The 19332-nt window shown below is 37.7% G+C and overlaps 1 protein-coding gene across 2 annotated transcripts in view; it reads left to right on the top strand.

Moving 5' to 3' along the window:
- The window catches only part of CSMD1 (CUB and Sushi multiple domains 1), a 1102994-nt gene that overhangs the window by 357687 nt on the left and 725975 nt on the right, over nucleotides 1–19332 (top strand). For both annotated transcript variants that reach the window (XM_034436753.3, XM_034436752.3), the window contains exon 3: nucleotides 18154–18266. In XM_034436753.3, coding sequence (XP_034292644.2) covers nucleotides 18154–18266 — 113 coding nt within the window. The remainder of the gene's footprint in view (nucleotides 1–18153; nucleotides 18267–19332) is intronic.

Below are 19332 nucleotides of genomic sequence, written 5' to 3'. Positions count from 1 at the left end.
AGATCAAATCAAATGGATTTATAGGGATTTATATTTATATTTACAAGAAATTATGAATATCATGGTTTAATTGTGGCAATAAGATGTGTATCAGCATATTTCAATAGTCCTTGTCATACTGCCGTCATCCATGTTTTATGGTGGAGTTGAACAAAGAACATTGGTAACTTCTGTAATTATTCTGATTAACAGTTTCTTTCGACAAACAAAGTTCTTTTAAAAATGGTTTAATAATGAGTTGAAAAAAGAAAAACAGTAAGTAAATAAATCAGAACATGCTTTAACCCTGTGTGAATCTGACATTGTTCTTCATGCCATTGGACAGGTAGCTAGTGAGGAAGGAGATTTATTTTTTCCCCTATTTCTCCTTCTCTATTTGCAATTTGCATGCAATTTAGAGAATCCTCCAGTCTCCATAACCAATTTTCAGGTAGCAGAGGTGCCTGATTTATTGGCTTTATTTGTATTATAAGGCCAATAAAAAACACTTGTGTTGCACATATAGCATCTGTAATAGAAACCCTGGACCCACAGAGTGAAAGACTGGAGATTTCAAACCTTTCCCAGAGGCTATTGAGTTTAGATACTCTGGCCATACCTGGACATCCCAGACCACTTGGGATAACAGAAGTGGTTGGAGAGATGGTACAACCCAGGGGTGAAATTCAGCAGGTTCTGGAGAACCGGTAGCTGAAATTTTGAGTAGTTTGGAGAACTGGCAAATACCACCTCTGGCTGGCCTCAGAGTGGGGTGGGAATGGAGATTTTTCAGTATCCTTACCCTGCCATGCCCACCAAGCCACACTATGCCCACCAAGCCACACCCACAGAACTGGTAGTAAAAGAATTTGAATTCCACCACTGGTACAACCCACTTGTTTTCCCATCCTAGACCAGTAGTTCTGGATGTTTTTTTTTTCATCTAGGAGGGAAGAACTGAAGGAATCTCAATATATGTTAACGCCCATGCTGCACAGACACACAGACACACACATATATATTCAAATTGAGATGTACCTGATTATAGATCATCAAGGAGACCACAATATTCACAAAACCTTATGTTACCCAATTAATCTAGTTACCCAGGTTCACACAAATGCTAAACCTTATCATCTTAACGAAAGCCAATCCAGACATTTTCAGAAACCACAAATCACTTCTTCCTTCTCTAGTGTTTCCCACATATTAATTTAAAAAATCTGTTTCAATAACTGCTCCTTGTTAACAAATCTGTAGCACACTTTATTTTGATTCATAGCAAGAGGTACCCTGATATCTCTTCCCCCCCCCTCTTTAAAATTGTTGGGTTTAAATACTTAAGTTCTTAATTTCCACAAGACAATTTTCAGCCCCTGTATTGCCTTGATTGCAGACATTTGGAATTGCTTTCTACAGGAGTTCTCTTTATCCATTGGAGTCTGCAGAGAATTGACGAAGATACAGTATAGCTCTCTCTTCTCGAATAGTTGATGCTGACTTTCTCATATTTCATTACAATGCAGAGAGACAAACTCCTTCAGGAAAGAATCACAGGGTTACAGAAATGTTCCTGAAGATTAAAAGCCCATGAAGTTGCCTTGCAAAAGGCAAAGACACATATTTTTAATCTAAAATTAAAAGAATCTCTAAAAGGAATGTCAGCTGTGTGTATTTAAATCTTAAAATCATGCATCTTTTATAACCCAGGCAGTTAACCTCAGAAAGACTAAAACACCTTAGCTTTATCGACAAAACAAACATGAATGTGGTGCCTTTCTAAAATATTTGCATTCAAACAAGAACTAATTGTTCCTATAGGGAAAGCTCTTTTATTTTGAGGTAAACATCTTCTTTACTTCCACTTTTATCACTTCTTTTTTTACCAGACAGATGCAAAATTCTGATTTTTGCTCTTCTGGCAGCCTCAATCATTGTTATTTGATAGCAATAGCAACAGCATTTATATACTGTTCCATAGTGCTTTACAGCACTCTCTGGGCAGTTTACAATGTCAACATATTGCCCCCAACAATCTGGGTCCTCATTTTACCGATCTCAGAAGGATGGAAGGCTGAAATCAACCTTGAGCCAGTCAGGATTGAACTCCTGCCAGTGGGCAGAGTTAGCTTGCAATACTGCATTCTAACCACTTGCCACCATGACTGTTGTAGTCACTAAAAGTTTAATTTGTTCAGCTGTTCCATTCCAAATATATTGCATATATGTATATATACATACATCATTTGACAAAGCATTAACTGATGTGGATCTTTAAAACATTTACAGATTTTCAGTTAAAAGCCTGAATAGAAAAAACTATAATTGATGCTTCTTAAAATATTTGCTTTGCATCCCCTGATAATAAGCCCAATCGGGCTTTTGAGTGCATGGCAATAAGGCCAAGCGCTTATTTCAGGGTTCAAAAAAATATAAGACAGGGTCTTATTTTCAGGGACACATGATAGGAACATTGGGAAAAAAACCATATATTGTATTAAAAAAATATTTAAATTAATTTCAAATTATGTGTCTGGACAATATGAATCATATTTTCAAATTGCTAAACAATACAAGTGCTGCGATATTCAGATCCGAAGGGATGTTATTTTGAGAAAACCTATTTTGCTTCTTAGTGATCTTATTTCTATCGCTACTGTACTTCTTTCAGCTGCATTGCCCTGTCACATCATTTTGCACATGTCTTATTGCTGCTTTGGGACACATTAAATGATGAGCTTGATTGCTAATTCAGTGCTCTGCAATGATTTATCCTGAAATAGATGTTTTTTTCCCCCTCCTTCCCTTACCATCTTCAGAAGTATAAATTCTCTCTTAAGTCCCTCTCTCACTATGTCAGGATGGGTGGTGGTGATTGAGGAGAAACTATATTTATCTACTATCAACAGTTTTTCTCCTCCACCACATATCATTACAAAGACTGTCCCCTAGGTAATAAACACTGTTACATGGAATAAGAAGCCAAGCTATTTATGTTTATTTAGGGTTTATTTTTTATCTCTTTTTTAAAATATGTGATTTGAATTGAAAGTTTTAAACAAGACAAAAACTAATATAAGGTAATATAAAGTAAAGGGGAAAAAAGTAAGAGAAAGGAATAAAAAAAAGTGCAAGAAAAAAAATGAACATAAATAGGAAAGAAAAAAGATATAAGGAGGCTTCTGATATTCTTCAGAGCAGTTATAAGTACAAATCTATTTTGACTCGAAAGTTATATTATACTACTCTTCCTTCTATAGTCTGTCCTGTCTAATCATCAAAACCAAAAGTCACAAGTTCATTTTTTCCTATTTGTATGCAAGAAGTCCACAAGAGGCTTCCAGTCGGCAATAAATGTAGGTAATGTCTTTTCTTTTGCCAAAGAAATTAATTTATTCATTTCAGCAAAATCTTTCAACTTTACCAACTTTTCCTCCATAGTGGATAGTGTGGAATCTTTTCCATTTCTGCCTATAGTAATATCACTACAGTAATCCTATATTGAAATAATGTAGAATGCCAGGCTGAGCCCGAGGGAGGGGTCAAACCAGTGGTGGGATTCAAATAATTTAACAACTGGTTCTCTGCCCTAATGATTTCTTCCAACAACCAGTTCACCAAACTGCCCAGAAAGTTAACAACCGGTTCTCGCGAAGTGGTGCGAACTGGCTGAATCCCACCACTGGATCAAACACATCAGTATTAAGTCCCTTTAAGGGACCCATAAAAGATCTAAACCCACCCCACCTTGAATCCCATTGACTCTTATTTACCGCCAATTTGCTTTGATCTGTTAGTAGTTCAGGTTCTTGTAGAGAACATTAGCATACAATTCATTTGAACTGCCTGGACTCCTGGTATCCTGTGCTTGACAAATAATCTTTCATGGTATTTAAAAAAAACTTTTTATCTATTAATCCTAAAAGGAAAACTTTTTCCCCCGGTTGTTTTCAGGAGGAGACTTCTTTCTTTCTCCAGTTAAACTCTCTAAACTTTGCTGCCTCTTTGCCCTCTGGAATGCAGCCCTCCCTTCTGGGAATCCAGACTCCATTCCACCATATTATCCCATTATTATCTGAGCTCAAGGCAGACATGGATTTTAATTTCTCCACAACTTAGTAGTATCCAGGAGATATTGAATTTCTTAAAGCATATTTATTCAAGTGCAGAACCAGGAACAAATATAACAGAGGTTCTTTTCATGAAGCTGATATACAGTATATTGTTTTGTTAGTGCATTTGTGTCTACTCGTTTAGCCTTCTTATATATATAAAAAAATCCATATATGTAGCAACTGATATTTGTGACACATTTACCTGTCATTGTCAAAGATAAGAAACATTTTATTTAAAAAAATGTACAGCAGAACTTTCAGCAACCTTATCATTATTTCAGTTCTGTATCCCTTCTCAGATTTTTTTTTTATTATAAGACTACCTGTTTGATAGCCTCAAAATCCCCTCGAGCTGTATAATTGTTGTCAAAGTTACATCAAAATGAAAGAGGTAAAAATAATGAATACATTGGCAATAGAGGAATCCAAGGCCTCACATTTTATCGTGACAGCACACTATCAGATTGTCACTGTGCCCTTGTGGCAAAAAAATAAATAAATTAGCCATTAGCATTAACAGAATGGCTCACTCATAAAGTCTGCCGTGTTCCCGAACCATTTAAAATAGCCATTCAAAATCAGTCCCTCACCTTTATTATCCAGGAATGATCTCAGTATAATTCTACAACATTATTTTTCTCTGAATTGCTCTGTAAAGGAAATGGCAAAACAGTTCAGGATAAAGCAAGTTAAAAGATAAAAGTGAAGGAAATTAATGAAAACAAAAGTCAGCATTTCAGAGAACATTCTTCAAAATGTAGCACATGGATGTCCTTGCACATGGTTTTTAAATGTTATGACCTTATGATGTTGTCTTCCTTTCATCCCCATCTTATAAAAGAGACAGTTTTAGCTGCTTTACTTTCAATATAATATTTTTTATCTCCTGAGTGTTGCCATGGACATGGACTGATATGGTGGATGACATACTCAAGGTTCAGAATTTGCCTAGCTTCAAAATCTGCTTTAGGCTACTGAGAATACATCCAAACCTTTCGTTTGATGGGCACTATTTTCCTGGGCAATTTTGCTGGAAATCTGGTTGCTTCGGCTGGGCTTGCATCTGATCCACAGAGCAATGAATCAACCACATGCCTCCTCAGCACCTGTCATCTAGTTTTCAATGTGTCTCTAGTGTATTTGTAGAAGAGTCCTACACATGCATTTAAAAATAGCTTGAAAAACAATTGTGGGAGGCGGGGAAATAGTTGAAGTGGGAAAAAGATTTGCAACTGCAGCAAGAAACTGCTCTGTGTCAATTATCAGCCAGATGGTTCTGAAATGCAGGTTCAGCCATCTTCTGAAACGGCATAAAATCTGTATCCAATAATAGCCAAAATGCCCACTTTCACTTTCACTTCACTGTTGTTGTCACTCTTTCAGAAAAAGGCTAAAGCTATGCTATCTGAAGAAGAAATGAGGGGCACTAGGAGGACCACATGTGAACTGCGAACTCTCCGTTCTTTATTGCACTAGTGCCTGGCAATTGTTTCTCAGGTTAGCTAGCTAAGTGGTGGAAGGTCAAGTCCAGAGGTGGGTTTCAGCAGTTTCTGACCAATTCTGGAGAAACGGTAGTGGAAATTTTGAGTAGTTCTGAGAACCGGTAGTAAAAACTCTGACTGGCCACACCCCCATCTATTCTCTGCCTCCCAAGTCCCAGCTGATAGGGAGGAACTGGGGATTTTGCAGTATCTTTCCCCTGGAGTGGGGTGGGAATGGAGATTTTACAGTATCCTTCCCCTGGCACGCCCACCAAGCCATGCCATGCCAAGCCCACCAAGCCACACCCACAGAACTGGTAGTAAACATTTTTGAAACCCACCACTGGTCGAGTCCCCACTGACAGGAGGGAAACTCTTTTGCTTTTCTATTGTGGAAGACCTACAGTAAACATGCTATTTGCCACTTGACAAGTTTTATTTAGAAACTGACCTATGTATAGTACTCCAGTACTCAAATATTTAGACACATAGTAATACCTTCTGCTTGCCAGTAAGCATGAAGACCTCCAGCTCCTCATCAACTCAGTCTCAGAAATATCTGAAAAATATGGCTTGAAGCTTAACACCTCAAAAAGCAAGATCATGGTCGTCAGCAAACAACCCATTAATTTACCACTGATAAATTTGGAAGGAATACCACTAGAAAAAGTTGAAAGGATCACGTACCTTGGTTTTAATTTACATACAAGATGGGACATGATCACTGAAGTAAAGACAAAGATAGAGAAAACTCGAACAGCATTCTTCAAAATGAAAAAGGTCTTCTGCAGTCACAACATAAGCCTAAAACTGAAAATCAGGCTTGTCAGATGTTACATCTTTTCTATCCTGCTCTACGGAGTAGAGAGTTGGTCTCTGACAGAAAACCACTTGAAGAAACTAGAAGCATTTGAAACCTGGATTTACAGACAGCTGTTATGTATAAGCTGAGTTAGCAAAATCACAAACGAGGAGGTGATAAGCCGCCTGGGAAAGCAAAGGGAAATCATCAAAGCTATTAAAAAGCGAAAGTTAGAATATTTTGGACATGTGATGCGACACCCAGAAAAATACGGCATCCTTCACTTAATCCTCCAGGGAAAGATTGAAGGCAAATGAGGTCCAGGCAGAAGAAGAACATCATAGTTTCAAAACCTAAGGGACTGGTTTGGACAAAACTCAGCAGCACTTTTTCATGCAGCTGTTGACAAAAATAGGATTGCCAACATGATCACCAACGTCCAATGACGGATATGGTTCAATAATAAGGAGAAGTAATACCTTGTATATGGGATGGGACAACTCGCCACGGCCAACTCACTATGGGCAATTCACCACAGCCAATTCATGATGGCCAACTCACTTGCTGCGGGAGAATTGAACAATTCAATTTAATTACTTTAAATAATTTAAAAATATTTTCATTCACATTCCATTTTGTCCTTACTTTGATATCCTTTCTTTAATTATTCTATTCCACTACTTCTTCGATATTAGTGAAACTCTTGTCACATGGCAAGTTGTCTCATGGAGAGCTGGCCATGGTGAGTTGTCCTACAGCAAGTTGGCATAGACCTCCCTCTATATTCACTGTATAGGTAATCCTTGATTTATGACCACAATTGGGACTGGAATTTCAGTCACTAAGTGATGTGGTCTGCATGATCAGACTTTATGTTATAACCATATCTACAATGGTGATGATCACATTAAGTGAATAATGTGATCATTAGGCAAATCATATGGTTATTAAATGGATCTGGATTCCCCAATTGATGTTGCTTTTGGAAATTGTCCAGGAAGGTTGCATATCACAATCATGTGACTATAGGACTGTCAGGCCCTAGCCCAAAGATGACACAATGAGATCCAATCAAGTCCAATCCTTTATTTGCTTATACCTAATGGACAGACTATATTTTGCCAGATTATATCTATAATCTTATTGCTACAACCATGTACTAACTTGGCAAGAAAGGTTTACTTGGCAAGAAAGGTTAATTTCAAAATCTTATTTCAAATCCATGTGGCCTCCTAATTCATTTGTAATTTTATAAAATCAAGGTTCTAATCCCTCCTTTTGCTATTTAATCCAAAAGCAAAACTCCTTGAATTTGTATTTAAAACTTCTTTTGGTAAGGGTTGAAGGAAACTCGCCTGGTGTTTTAAGATTCTTCAATCAAAAGGTTCCTCTTTGGATGATAAGCAATTAACAAGCCATTTCTAAAAATGATTAGAAAAGGAAGTATGCAAACCCTACGTCTTTAAAGGTGTTGATTATGATTTGAGCAAGATAGACATCCCATCACCTCCCATTGCTCTAAATCTGTCAAAGACTGCTGCCTTACAGACTCCTTGCAAGGAACAACTACATGACATGCTTGTGGATGATCTCAAGTCCTCTCCTTGTCTGGGAGAGAAACTACAAAGAGCTAATCTACTCACCAGCTCTTCATTTCGCCATCAGTGCCGTCGGTTGTCAGCTCTGCTTCTAGCAGAGACATCTTCAGTTCGCTATTTCTTCCTCAGGAGTTGAAGTCGCATGCTACTCAAATTCTAATTCATGTTATTGTTTTCCAAAAAAGCGTTACATTCCTTCAGAATAGTCACTTAATGATCATTGACTGGATATACATTTCAGTGGCATTATTCCACTGAGCTGGTTAATACCACAATGATAATATGTTAATCTGATTTCTTTAAAATATATATATATATATTTTAAAAAAACCTTTTTTAACCTACATTTTAGCAGTTAATGGAAGGGCAACTATTCAGTAGTGGAAATTGTAAGAAATTCTGCTTTCATCTCTTCCAACTTTGCTAGAGAAATGCATTTTGTCTTGAATAAACATAACTAAACCTTCTGAAAGGTTATTCTGCAAATGCCTCTGGTACAAATCATATCACATTCCCATTTCCTGTTATTTTCTTACGGAAGAAAAAAAGTGAAACCATCCCCATTGACATATCTAGCTCTACTTCAGCAGTTAATTAGTAATAAGATTTTGAGTGCTGCATGGAAGGCGAACTGTAGTTCTGCTTGTCATCTAAATAACTTGTGTAAATTGCACTATCTATTGATTTTTAGATGATAAGATGTACTTCTATACTTTAAGCTTTGGGTTCAATCAGCATCTCATGTATTTTAGATTAATCCATAAAAATGTGAGTGGGTTGCAAATTATATTCAATTTTTTTTTTGTTGCCATGAATTGCATTGGCTGAAAGCCAATCATATGTTTGTGCAGCAACCAGTTTAAGCACTTTCAATTTCTTCTACACAGCAGTGGCATTTTGAAGTGAATTACCAATTCATTTTCAGTCACGGTGGGCTTTTGCCAATATAATATAAAGACCAGAGCTGGCAAGGCATCAGGAGTTACATAGTTCTCCAGGATTTTCCTTGACTGTGTTATTGTCATCATATTTTAGTGAGCAACCTTCTATGCCATATAAATCAAACCCTGTCCTAGTCTCCCATGAAACACAGCAAAACGGACATCAAACATGTCTTCATTTATCTTAATTCTCAGTTTATCTTACATGATGGGAGAGAAAAGCTACAAGAGATTCAGGTTAAGTAGAGGAATCTTTCATTATTGCAAGGCAATGTTTAACTCATCCATCATTTTTCTGCCCTGGCTTGACCTAAGCCGGTAGCATGAGTAAATAACCTGCCATAGATAGAGATACAAGAAAAGACATATTGTGGCATAAAGTAACAACCCACTTGTTCTCCAAATACCTTACCTAGCCAGTAAGAGAAATGAAAATTAAATGGCAATAAACAAAGATTGCTCATAATGTTTAAAAGATTATAATTTTTATAAGGAATTGTCCCCAGTGTGAAGACTAGGAACTAGGGAAAGACATACGTCTTTGAGATAGGATTTTGAAATGTGGCATGGACTGACCAATATGTACAGAGGAGACCTTGAAAATTATGAAGCTGGGCCTTTCCAAGGATCAACATTTATATATTTGTTAACTTTATATAGCCTCCCATCTTATGCTTGTGAGACCTGTGGAGGAGAGAAGACAATCACGTAGTTCCTCCAATCTTTCTCAATAGAGTTGCCATTTTCTGAGAGAGCCTTCCAAGTGTCAGATATGGAAGTAGCCTTCATATACATTATAAACCTATTGTATTTGAGCAATCCACTTCAATATTCTTTTCCAGTTACACCTTCTATATTTGCAGCATTACCATTTTTCAGCATTTTGATAAAGTAGTTGGCAAGTGGTTGTAACTAAATAATCTTCCATCACTTTTTCCCCCTTAGGCATTAACATGATAGCATTAGTTTTCAATTCTATTCTGTAACACATTGCTACTATTCCAACACAAAATTTCTAAAATCCTTCTTCCAAAATTCCCTCTCTTTGACGTCATTTAAATAATTTCCTTCCTTTGTTTTTAATTCCATTGACTCTGCTGAAAGTTTCTTGTTAGTCTTTCTAATTCATTTCCAAAAAGTTTAAAAAAAAAAAAAAAAAAAATCTGCCAACATCACTCTGCATTTTCTTTCCCTCTTTTAATCTTAACTTGTTTTTAGTCTCTTTGGATATATTCTTTGTAGCTATCATTTTCTCTATGTGTATTTTATATATAAAATGAACACATGATCCTTATGTGGCAGAATATAAGGAGAACAAAAGAAGACTGTAATGTTATATCCAATACATTTTTTCCACATCAGTGCCTTCTAGAAGTTTTAGACTTTAACTCTTCTAATCCCAAATTGAGTTGTTCAACATATAATGTTGATTATATAATGCCATTAGATCCAGCAAGGTTGAGTAAGGATCTAAGGAAAGCAACATGACTTGAACAAATTAGAGAAATTAGGAGATACGGGTTTGATCTTACTCTTAGGGAAAAAAGAGATAATCTAGAACAGGTGACAGGACAATGGACCCCTCTAGGGCAGAAAGAAAACAAAAAGAATAGGCATTGTTGAGAGTTCACTAATAAAACTGAAATGAAAATGATCTTTAACTTGATATTAGTGGCAAGATAAGTTCTATTTGGCCCTTCTAGGAAATTCAGACTTGCTGATAATCTTTTGAAACATGGATAGAAGGCACACTCCCCAAATCAAATCAACACTCCTTCATTTAATACTAATTAAGGCAGAACACTTAATTGACGAATGCTTATTTATTTATTACCCTTATATGCCCATTTCTCTTGGAAGCGACTTTAGATGGATTACAATAAATAAAAGCCTTAGGTGAAAGATTAAAACATTAGAACAATGAATATTAACCTTGAAATTGATTTGAAAATTAGCAAAGTTGGGGAGGTAGGGAGCAAGATGCACATAGGGAGGCGGTGGAGTTCTTATCTTAGTCCATTAACCACCTCCAGAATAACATGCCCTCAGTTGGCAGAGTCAGGTCTTCAGGTCCTTTTGGGTGTGGATCTGACCTTGGGGTCACAATGTTCCAGAGAGCAGGAGCCATGGCAGTTCTTTTCCTGGACCCCACTCGCTGGAATTCCTTGATTGACAGGGTCACAGTTGGCATAGGTGGGGCAGACTAATTCCATTGTAGTGAGATGGTTCTTCAGATAACCTGAACCATGCATAAAGGGCTTTAAAGGTTAAAAAACATTATTGCAGAAAATAACCCATAATGCTGTCATTCTTAATTTTAAGAGAAATTATAGCTGAGAGTAGCTAAGAATAGCAGATTTTAGTAAACTCAGAGCAAGAATAAATTGAATTTCATAGCAGTAGGTGCTAAATAAAAAATGGTGCTGAAGGTGGATTGGCATTTCTGATTGCACATAAACACAACTGCAGAAAGATTTCACAAGTTTTAAAAATGGAGAGCAGCAAAAAAAAAAAAAAAAAAAAAAAAAAGCTAATGTGACTATACTAAAAACATAGCCAAAAACCAAAGGCAACAGAAAGAGTATAAATCAAAGCTTCTATAAATATATTCAAAATAACAGGAAGAGAAAGTGAAGATAGAAAAATCCTAACAGGCTACGAAGCAAAGGCCAAATCTATTCAACTATTCGTTTTGGTTCAGTTTTCATCAACAAGGAAATACAACTCATGCATGTAACTTTCTTAACAGAGTAACAGTGTTGGAGAGGACCTTGGAGGTCTTCTAGTCAAGCAGGAAACCCTATACCATTTCAGACAAATGGTTGTCCATTATCTCCATTGTTGTATCACCCACAACTTCTGGAGGCAAGTTGTTCCACTGATTAATTGTTGTAACTGTCAGGAAATTTTTTCTTAGTTCTAGGTTGCTTTCCTCCTTGATTAATTTCCATCTGTTATTTCTTTTCTTGCCTTCTGGTACTTTGAAGAATAGGTCAACCCCTCTTCTTTGTGGCAGGCCCTCAAATATTGGAACACTGCTATCATGTCACCCCTAGTCCTTCTTTTCATTAAACTAGACATACCCAGTTCCTGCAACTGTTTGTATGTTTTGGACGTCAGTCCCCTAATCATCTTTGTTGCAACCATCTTTGTTTTAACAACAACATGGAGGTCATTTGGCAATTCTTTCTTTGGAGTTTATGTTGGAAAATAATTCAGAGAGAAGCAGATGGATCTAGATGCTTCAGAAAAAAGTGGTAGATGTCAAAATAGTTTCAGTTTTAAAGTATTGGTTGACATCTGATCATAGAAGATCAAAGCAATCAACAGTCCTTGTCCATAATTCAGATCCCAACAGGTGACTTCCTTGTAGAATTGAAAATATTTACCAAAATAACAAGAAACAGACAGTAGAATATTGCATAAATATATCTTCAGATTAAAATTACCTGTGCTAATGTGAAGTATATCAAACAAATACAAAACACAATGAGATTATAACATTGTCTGTGATCTCATCAGAAATGTATTAAGTGAAGAAAATACTTTTCTGGATCGAGAATAAGCTGTTGTGTTACAGATAATGATCTTTGAATTCTGTTGGGAAAGGTTTGGATCACAGAGAACAGACAATAGTAACAGATTTTTCATATAGAGAAGACAAAGGGAGTCAGTGAGTGATATATAGAAGTAATTATTTTAATGAAATTTTGGAACAAATATCAATATGTAGAAACATTGACAGTTGAACCAGTTATAGCAGCTCATAGATTTTTGTCAAGCCTATCTTTAGGGCTATTTCTCATGCTGTGAAACTCTAAATAGGAATGCACTACAAGAGGGTCTATGCCCGTGATGGCGAACTGGTGGCATACATAGCCATATTGGTGGGCATGCGAGCTCAGCTCCAGTGTGCATGTGCGTGCCAGCCAGCTGATTTTCGGGCCTTCTGGGCCCACCGGAAGTAGGGAAATAAGCTGTTTCCTGCTTTTGGAGGGCCTCAGGGAGTGGTGGGGAAGGCCCGTTTTCTCTCTCCCCAGGCTCCAGAGCTTTCTAGGAGCCTGGGGAGAATGAAAATGGCCTTCTCCACCCCCCCCCCAGAGGCCCTCTGGGGGGGGTGGAAATGGCCCATTTGCCAGCTTCCAGTGGGACCGGAAGGCCCATTTTTCTGTCTCCCCAGGCTCCAAAGCCTTTCTAGGGACTTCTATCTGTATAAACTGTATCATTGTAGGACCGGAAGTTGGCAAATGGGCTGTTTCCGGCCTCCGGAGGGCCTCCCAGGGGATGGGGAAGGCCGTTTTTGCCCTATTCAGGCTCCTAGAAAGGCTCTGGTGTCTGGGGAGAGAGAAAAATGGGCCTACCGGGCCCACCATGCCATCGTGTGCCAGGAGCGGGGGAGCGTGTGGGGGTTGCATTCGCATAAGCGGGGGTGGGATGCATAGAATTATGGGTGTGGGCACGTGCGTGGATGATCCCCTCCCCCATTGCTCCCCCTGCTTTTGGCATGCGATGGCAAAAAGGTTAGCCATCCTGATCTATGCATTAGTTCTGAAAATAAATGACATACTTGCTTTGCTGGGCTTTTCACTGTACCTTTAAAAAAATGGTTATAATTTTCTATTCTTGTATGCATATGGACCTGTCACTAACCAATATCTTACAAAGGAAATAAAGTAATAAAAATGTCGTAGGAACCAATATCACAAGAACTTGATAATATGGGATTACAATTCAAAATTTATCTGGCAAATGCCTTTACATATTATTTCTTGGAATAAGACAAACTTAAGCATACAAAACAGTCCTGTGACTCACAATTCATCACTATCCTGTGTCTCACTCCGTTTTTGCTGGCAGAGGCACCATGGGCTGGTCCTTCGCTGTTCCCAGGGTGGCTCTGTGGGCCAAATCTAAGCACCCCACAGGCCAGATCCGGCTCCCAGACCTTAAGTTTGACACCCCTGCTCATGACAATCTCTCTCAATGACTTCATAGCATACAACAGGGTCCCCAACCCCCAGTCCACAAACCGGCCACCAGTCCACAGCGTGCCAGAAACTGGGCCACACAAATGAGTGAAGCCCCATCTACACACACCTGTGTGAATGGCGTTTAACTGGATAGCATATTGCCAACACTTTGCAAAGGGGCAAGATCAGAGATGCAAAGACTTCATGGTTATCAATTAGGTATTCTTAATATTAAAAAATAAGGTAAAGGTTTTCTTGTCCAGTTGTGTCTGACTCTAGGGCATAGTGCTCATCTCTATTTTTTGGCCAAAGAAGCCAGTGTTGTCTGAAGACAGTGTCTGTGGTCATGTGGCCATCATGACTATAGGCCAAGGGCACACAGAAGATGTTACCTTCCCACCAAAATGGTACCTATGAATCTAATTGCATTTGCATGCTTTCGAACTGCTAGGTTGGCAGGAACTGGGGCAAGAACGGGAGCTCAATCCGTTGCATGGTGCTCAGGTCTCAAACCCAGGTGTCAGCTTTCCACCTGACAAGCTCAGCATCTATAACCACTGAACTATTATGCCCCCTATTCTTAATATTAATCTGAAATAATTGTGAAATCTTGGGAACTGAAATTGGAATTTCCAAGCCTCATTTATAGTGAGTTGATCAAGCGTCTCTTTGAATGCTTTTTGAAATGCTTTTTCCCAGGTACAGTGTTTGGCAACCTGGGCTAAATTGCGTTTCTTGCCCTCTACTATCACATGAGTGTTGAAGCTTGTTATTTTTTCCTTTCATTTTCCCCAACCTGTCACATAAATAATATTTGATGGTGTAGGAATGGCTACATGTACAAATGCTGGTTTCATTTCGCTTTTGTTTTATTTTGGGAGGAAAAGTTGAGCTGTTTCTGTTGAAACAGCTGTTGAGCTGTAATGATTCCTGAGTTATTTTTTTCAGACAAGATTCAAATTTATTTTTGAAAGTGTGTTCGAAGTGACACTTAGAACAATTGGTCTTCAACCTTCCAAAAAGTGCAAGCGTCCCATTCACTTACTGTATATATTTGTGGATAAATAAAGAATCAAGCCTGAAAATACTCCCCCCAAATTGGGTTCGGTTTATCTGTAGACCAGAGCTCAGATTTTCTAAAGCCTGTCACGACCTTAAAATTGCAGAGTTTTATAAATGATGATGTAACACTTTGCAGCTTCCCCCCTATTGTTGTGGTTAAAACTTGGAGGATGAGCTTATCTGCAGGTGACACATTTTTTTCATGGTTGAATTTTTGAGGGTCAGCTTATCCATGGATGGGCTAATCCACAATTATACAGTATATGGTCGATCACTACAGCTAGTTCCACTATTGGTGTCTGCAATCTGTGTTCATTTATTTGTTTGCTTCTTTGTTTTGTACTATCCTTGTTTACAGAATTTCAGATGGTGTGTACGGTGGTGCTTCCACGTCATATTTAGCTTACAACGGTCCTCTGAAGTGGTTTGATATGCACACTCATACATACTTCTACGCATACATTTAGAAAACTATTTTCTCCTCAGTTTCTGTTGCTCAGAGATAGTTCTCGTTGTGGAATCATTTTTGCACTACATCATTGGAGGGAAACTGTGATGGTTTGGTTCCTCTGTTGTCAATGTAATTGGCTCCCATAGCGAAATTTCAGTGCTGCAGTAAATTCTATCAGATTCAAGAGTGTCTAGAAAGCAACTGTACGTAGGATTCTATTCCTTAGACAATTTCCTTCATTATTTTTTTAAATCTTCCTTTTCATAAAGAACAAAAGGCGTTCTATAAAGCTCCAAGGAAAAGCAAGCATATTTGACTAAAGTAGATAGCTATGTAGACAGTTCTGTGGATAAGGAGATACTAGTTTTAGTTATCTTTCCTTTTTTTCTTTACCCTTTTCCATAATTCCTTTTTGTAGATCTTGCTCTTCTGTCCAATTTGCAGTGTATTGTTTATTCCAAGACTGGAGAAGCTGTCTATGTATGCATGAACGATTCTTTATTATGGTTCAGATAATTTTTAAGAACTGAACTGTGCTGAACCACTGGTATTTCTTTCTTCTGACAGAATTTCTAATGAATCCTTTTGTTCTATTAGTTATGCTAGGTAGCTAATAGTTTGGTTGTTTCTGTTTTTTTTAAAAAAATCTTGGTAGTTCCTATATATTGTACTGTTATACAGTGCTGTTTAGCTCAGTAAATGCCAGCAAGGGGACCAGTACCCTTGACACATATTGATTGCTGCAGCATTAAGGAAAGCATAGAAGCCTGAAAATAATGAGAATAAAGGATACACATGCTACTGCCAAAGCCAGCAGCCCAACGTAGGTGAAATGCCATTCTGCGTTTGATAACTCAGCTGCCTATTAGCAACCTCCAAGCAGAGATGTCTGGCGAGTGAGCTGCTGTATCAATTGAACAAACAAGCAAAAAAACAAATGGCTTACTATTGGTGGGAAGGGAGGGGGAGGCAGTCATCCCCAACAGCAAATGTTGTTGTCAAAAAGGGAATAACAAAACTTTATTATTCTTTAGTATAAGCTTGTTATACCTTGAGGGGTCCTTGGTACTCTCTGAGGTTGGTTGTTTCCTTGCCAGATGTTTCATTACCCAACCTAGTAACATCGTCAGCACTGATGATGTCATCTAGGTTAGGTAATGAAACATTCGCAAGAAAACAACCAACCTCAGAGAGCACCAAGGACTCCTCATTTCAAGCCTGAGCTACAAATATTCTCCTTTATTGTTATATCTTTATGGGCAGGAGGGTTGAAAGGAAGGTACTTTGGTTTTGAGCCACAGCAGAAGTTGCCCTCTGGGTCAGTTGTGGATTACATACGGAGAGACGGAAAGTCCATGTTAGAAAAGTTTTTAGTTTAGGTTGTAGAGGTCAGTAAGATCTTGGAATGTCCCAGCAGCTACAATTAAGCCAGATTTCTTTTATCAAGAAAAACTTTGTTTATTTAAAATCAATAAACTATTTACATTTTAAATCACAGAACATTGTATCTTGGTCTTTATTTATTTCTGAGGTAAATGTGCCTAGAGCATAATCCCTTCTTCTCTCTTTTTTCCTGTGTGTCTCCTCTTTGTCTCCCATGTGTCTCCCAATATATGTGGGTAAAGGGGGCCATATTTATAGAGTGGCTAAGCCACTCCCCCTTCAGTCTCTTAGACAAAATGGAGGGAAAGTATAAACACAAAACCATCCTTCCAGTATAGACAGTGTGGTTCAGTGGCACTGTTTTAGATAATTATCTGACAGTCCATGACATCCTACACAATTCCAAAGGTTGTTGCAACTCCCAAAGGTTTAGGTTTCCCTTCTTCTTTGGGAGAACTAACATAGAGCAAGTGCTCAAATTCCCCAGAGTTCCTTCACCTATGGGATTTTGTCTCTCGGAATTGCAGATTTGATGCAGCCTTTGACTAAGAGGGAAAGAGGGTAGCACAAAGAACACAGCCTGGATCATGACACTTCTAGTGTTATTTTTAATAGGTATACCTGCTGCTGTCTCTTGGTCTAGCTGTGCCCTCAAGACTGTCAAGGAGACAGGGGAAAAAATAGCTACAGCCCAGAACTTCCGTTTAAAACGGGGTTCTTTGTGAGCTGTTTTGGAAACCAATTGAGCTTTAAAAGCAATATAGGAATGAGTACAAATACATGCCTTTTCATGCATGTAGAACTATACTTGGAAAGGCATAGAATTCTAGAAACAGCAACAATTCACTCTGGCTTTATCCATTCATAATAGTGCTGAAATGGGAGAACCAGTTTTTCAAAATCATTTGTCAAACTATAAAGCATTCTCCATTTGTGGTTTTCAAAAACTTACAGGGGAGATTTTTTTTTTTTCCTGCAAAGAGGGAGAAAAAGTCTTCGGTTGTCAGTTGTCACTTGATATCGCTCATCAGATGATAGCGTTCAGAAGCTGTTATCTTCTATGATATGGGACTTTCATGAGCCTTTGGGAACATCAACATATTGCTGATCCAGAAATAACAACTTTGAGTTTGCACATTAGTTTTGAAAGTCCTAAACAGAACCCAAATTGACTTTTCTTTCCAAAAATGAATTTTGCGTAGCATTATTTTTTTCAAGTTTCAGTTTATTTTTTTTCTCACCAAAGAACACAATTTAGGTAGCCAACAGGTTCAGTGGGATTGTTTAGTTTCATTCTTATTTTAATAAATAAATAGTCACATTCTCCTCTGCTTTCCCCCCCAAAATCTCTTTCATTTGTTTATCTTGCAGGCTTTCTGGATTTCAGCTGCCATCATCTCTTGTTAGCACAGGTTCTATTCTGACGCTTTGTTTTACGACTGATTTTGCCGTGAGCGCCCAAGGATTCAAGGCTATCTACGAAGGTAAGATGCTATATTTTAATATGCAAAAAGACTTACAACTTGAATGGCATGGGTGCTTTCATTGTTGATAGATTTGAATCCCTAAGAGAACTTGCATAATTGTTGTGAGAACATTGAATATCTTGTTGAAATTATATTGGCAATGATTGGATTGGTAGTTTTGGAATGGTTTTGGATTTGTTTTAAAAAAGAGAGTTTTCCTTAGAAGTTTAGTTGTGCAAAATACTGACTTTGTTTTATGGTTTATTTCATTTTCCAAATAACTTGAGTTGCAAAAATATAGCTTTAAGTCAGGTGTTATTTCTACATTCTTGTCAGAGGCAGTGTATACTTTCTTATGATACAACCCTGTATGTGTGTGTCAGTGTGTGTGTGTATGTGTGTGTGTGAAAGAGAGAGAGAGAGAGAAAGAAAACACTACATGTAAGTATTTTTATATTTTATTCATTTTACTTGCAACTTCTGTAAACTGTCCTCATAAAAAGATTTGGAGCAATCTAGTATAAATAGCACAAATAATCATCAGTACTTAGTCATCATTAAATCAGATGGCTTTACCATCATATCACCCTGTGAGTCCAAAATTTATTATCAACCAATGTGAAATGGTTTTAAGGGCCTTTAAAGGCTTGGAATAATTCTGGGGCCACCATATTCCCCACTGAAATTAATGCTGTTCAAGGCATCCACATGGACGTATCCATTTAGATGCTTGTTAAAATATAGAGATACTTACTCAGCATTTCAATACAACAGCCATTCAGATGCTTATCCAAATGTGGATACAGTAGCTCTGTATTGCATTGCTTTTCAGTGGAATATACATTTGTGTGTATGTTAGTAGTCAGATTGTTTTGACTGTCTCTGATAATGTCAAAACCTAAGAAATAGTAAGAAGCAACTGATAGGGAAGTAGCTTACTCCATTCATAAATAAAAACAGAGAAGCAAAAAGAGAAAATAAGGCTATACTGCAAGGGTGCAATGTTACATTTATTTATCTGAAAACATTAAGCTTAGTTGTGTTAACACACATTTGAATTGACCTCAATGGAATTGATTTTACA

This window comes from Pantherophis guttatus, chromosome 1 (genome assembly GCF_059756535.1).
Source record: "Pantherophis guttatus breed Tessera chromosome 1, ASM5975653v1, whole genome shotgun sequence".
In the NCBI taxonomy this organism is placed as follows: domain Eukaryota; kingdom Metazoa; phylum Chordata; class Lepidosauria; order Squamata; family Colubridae; genus Pantherophis; species Pantherophis guttatus.
Note: the sequence above shows the minus strand (reverse complement) of the source record. Positions and strands in the feature narration are given on the sequence as shown.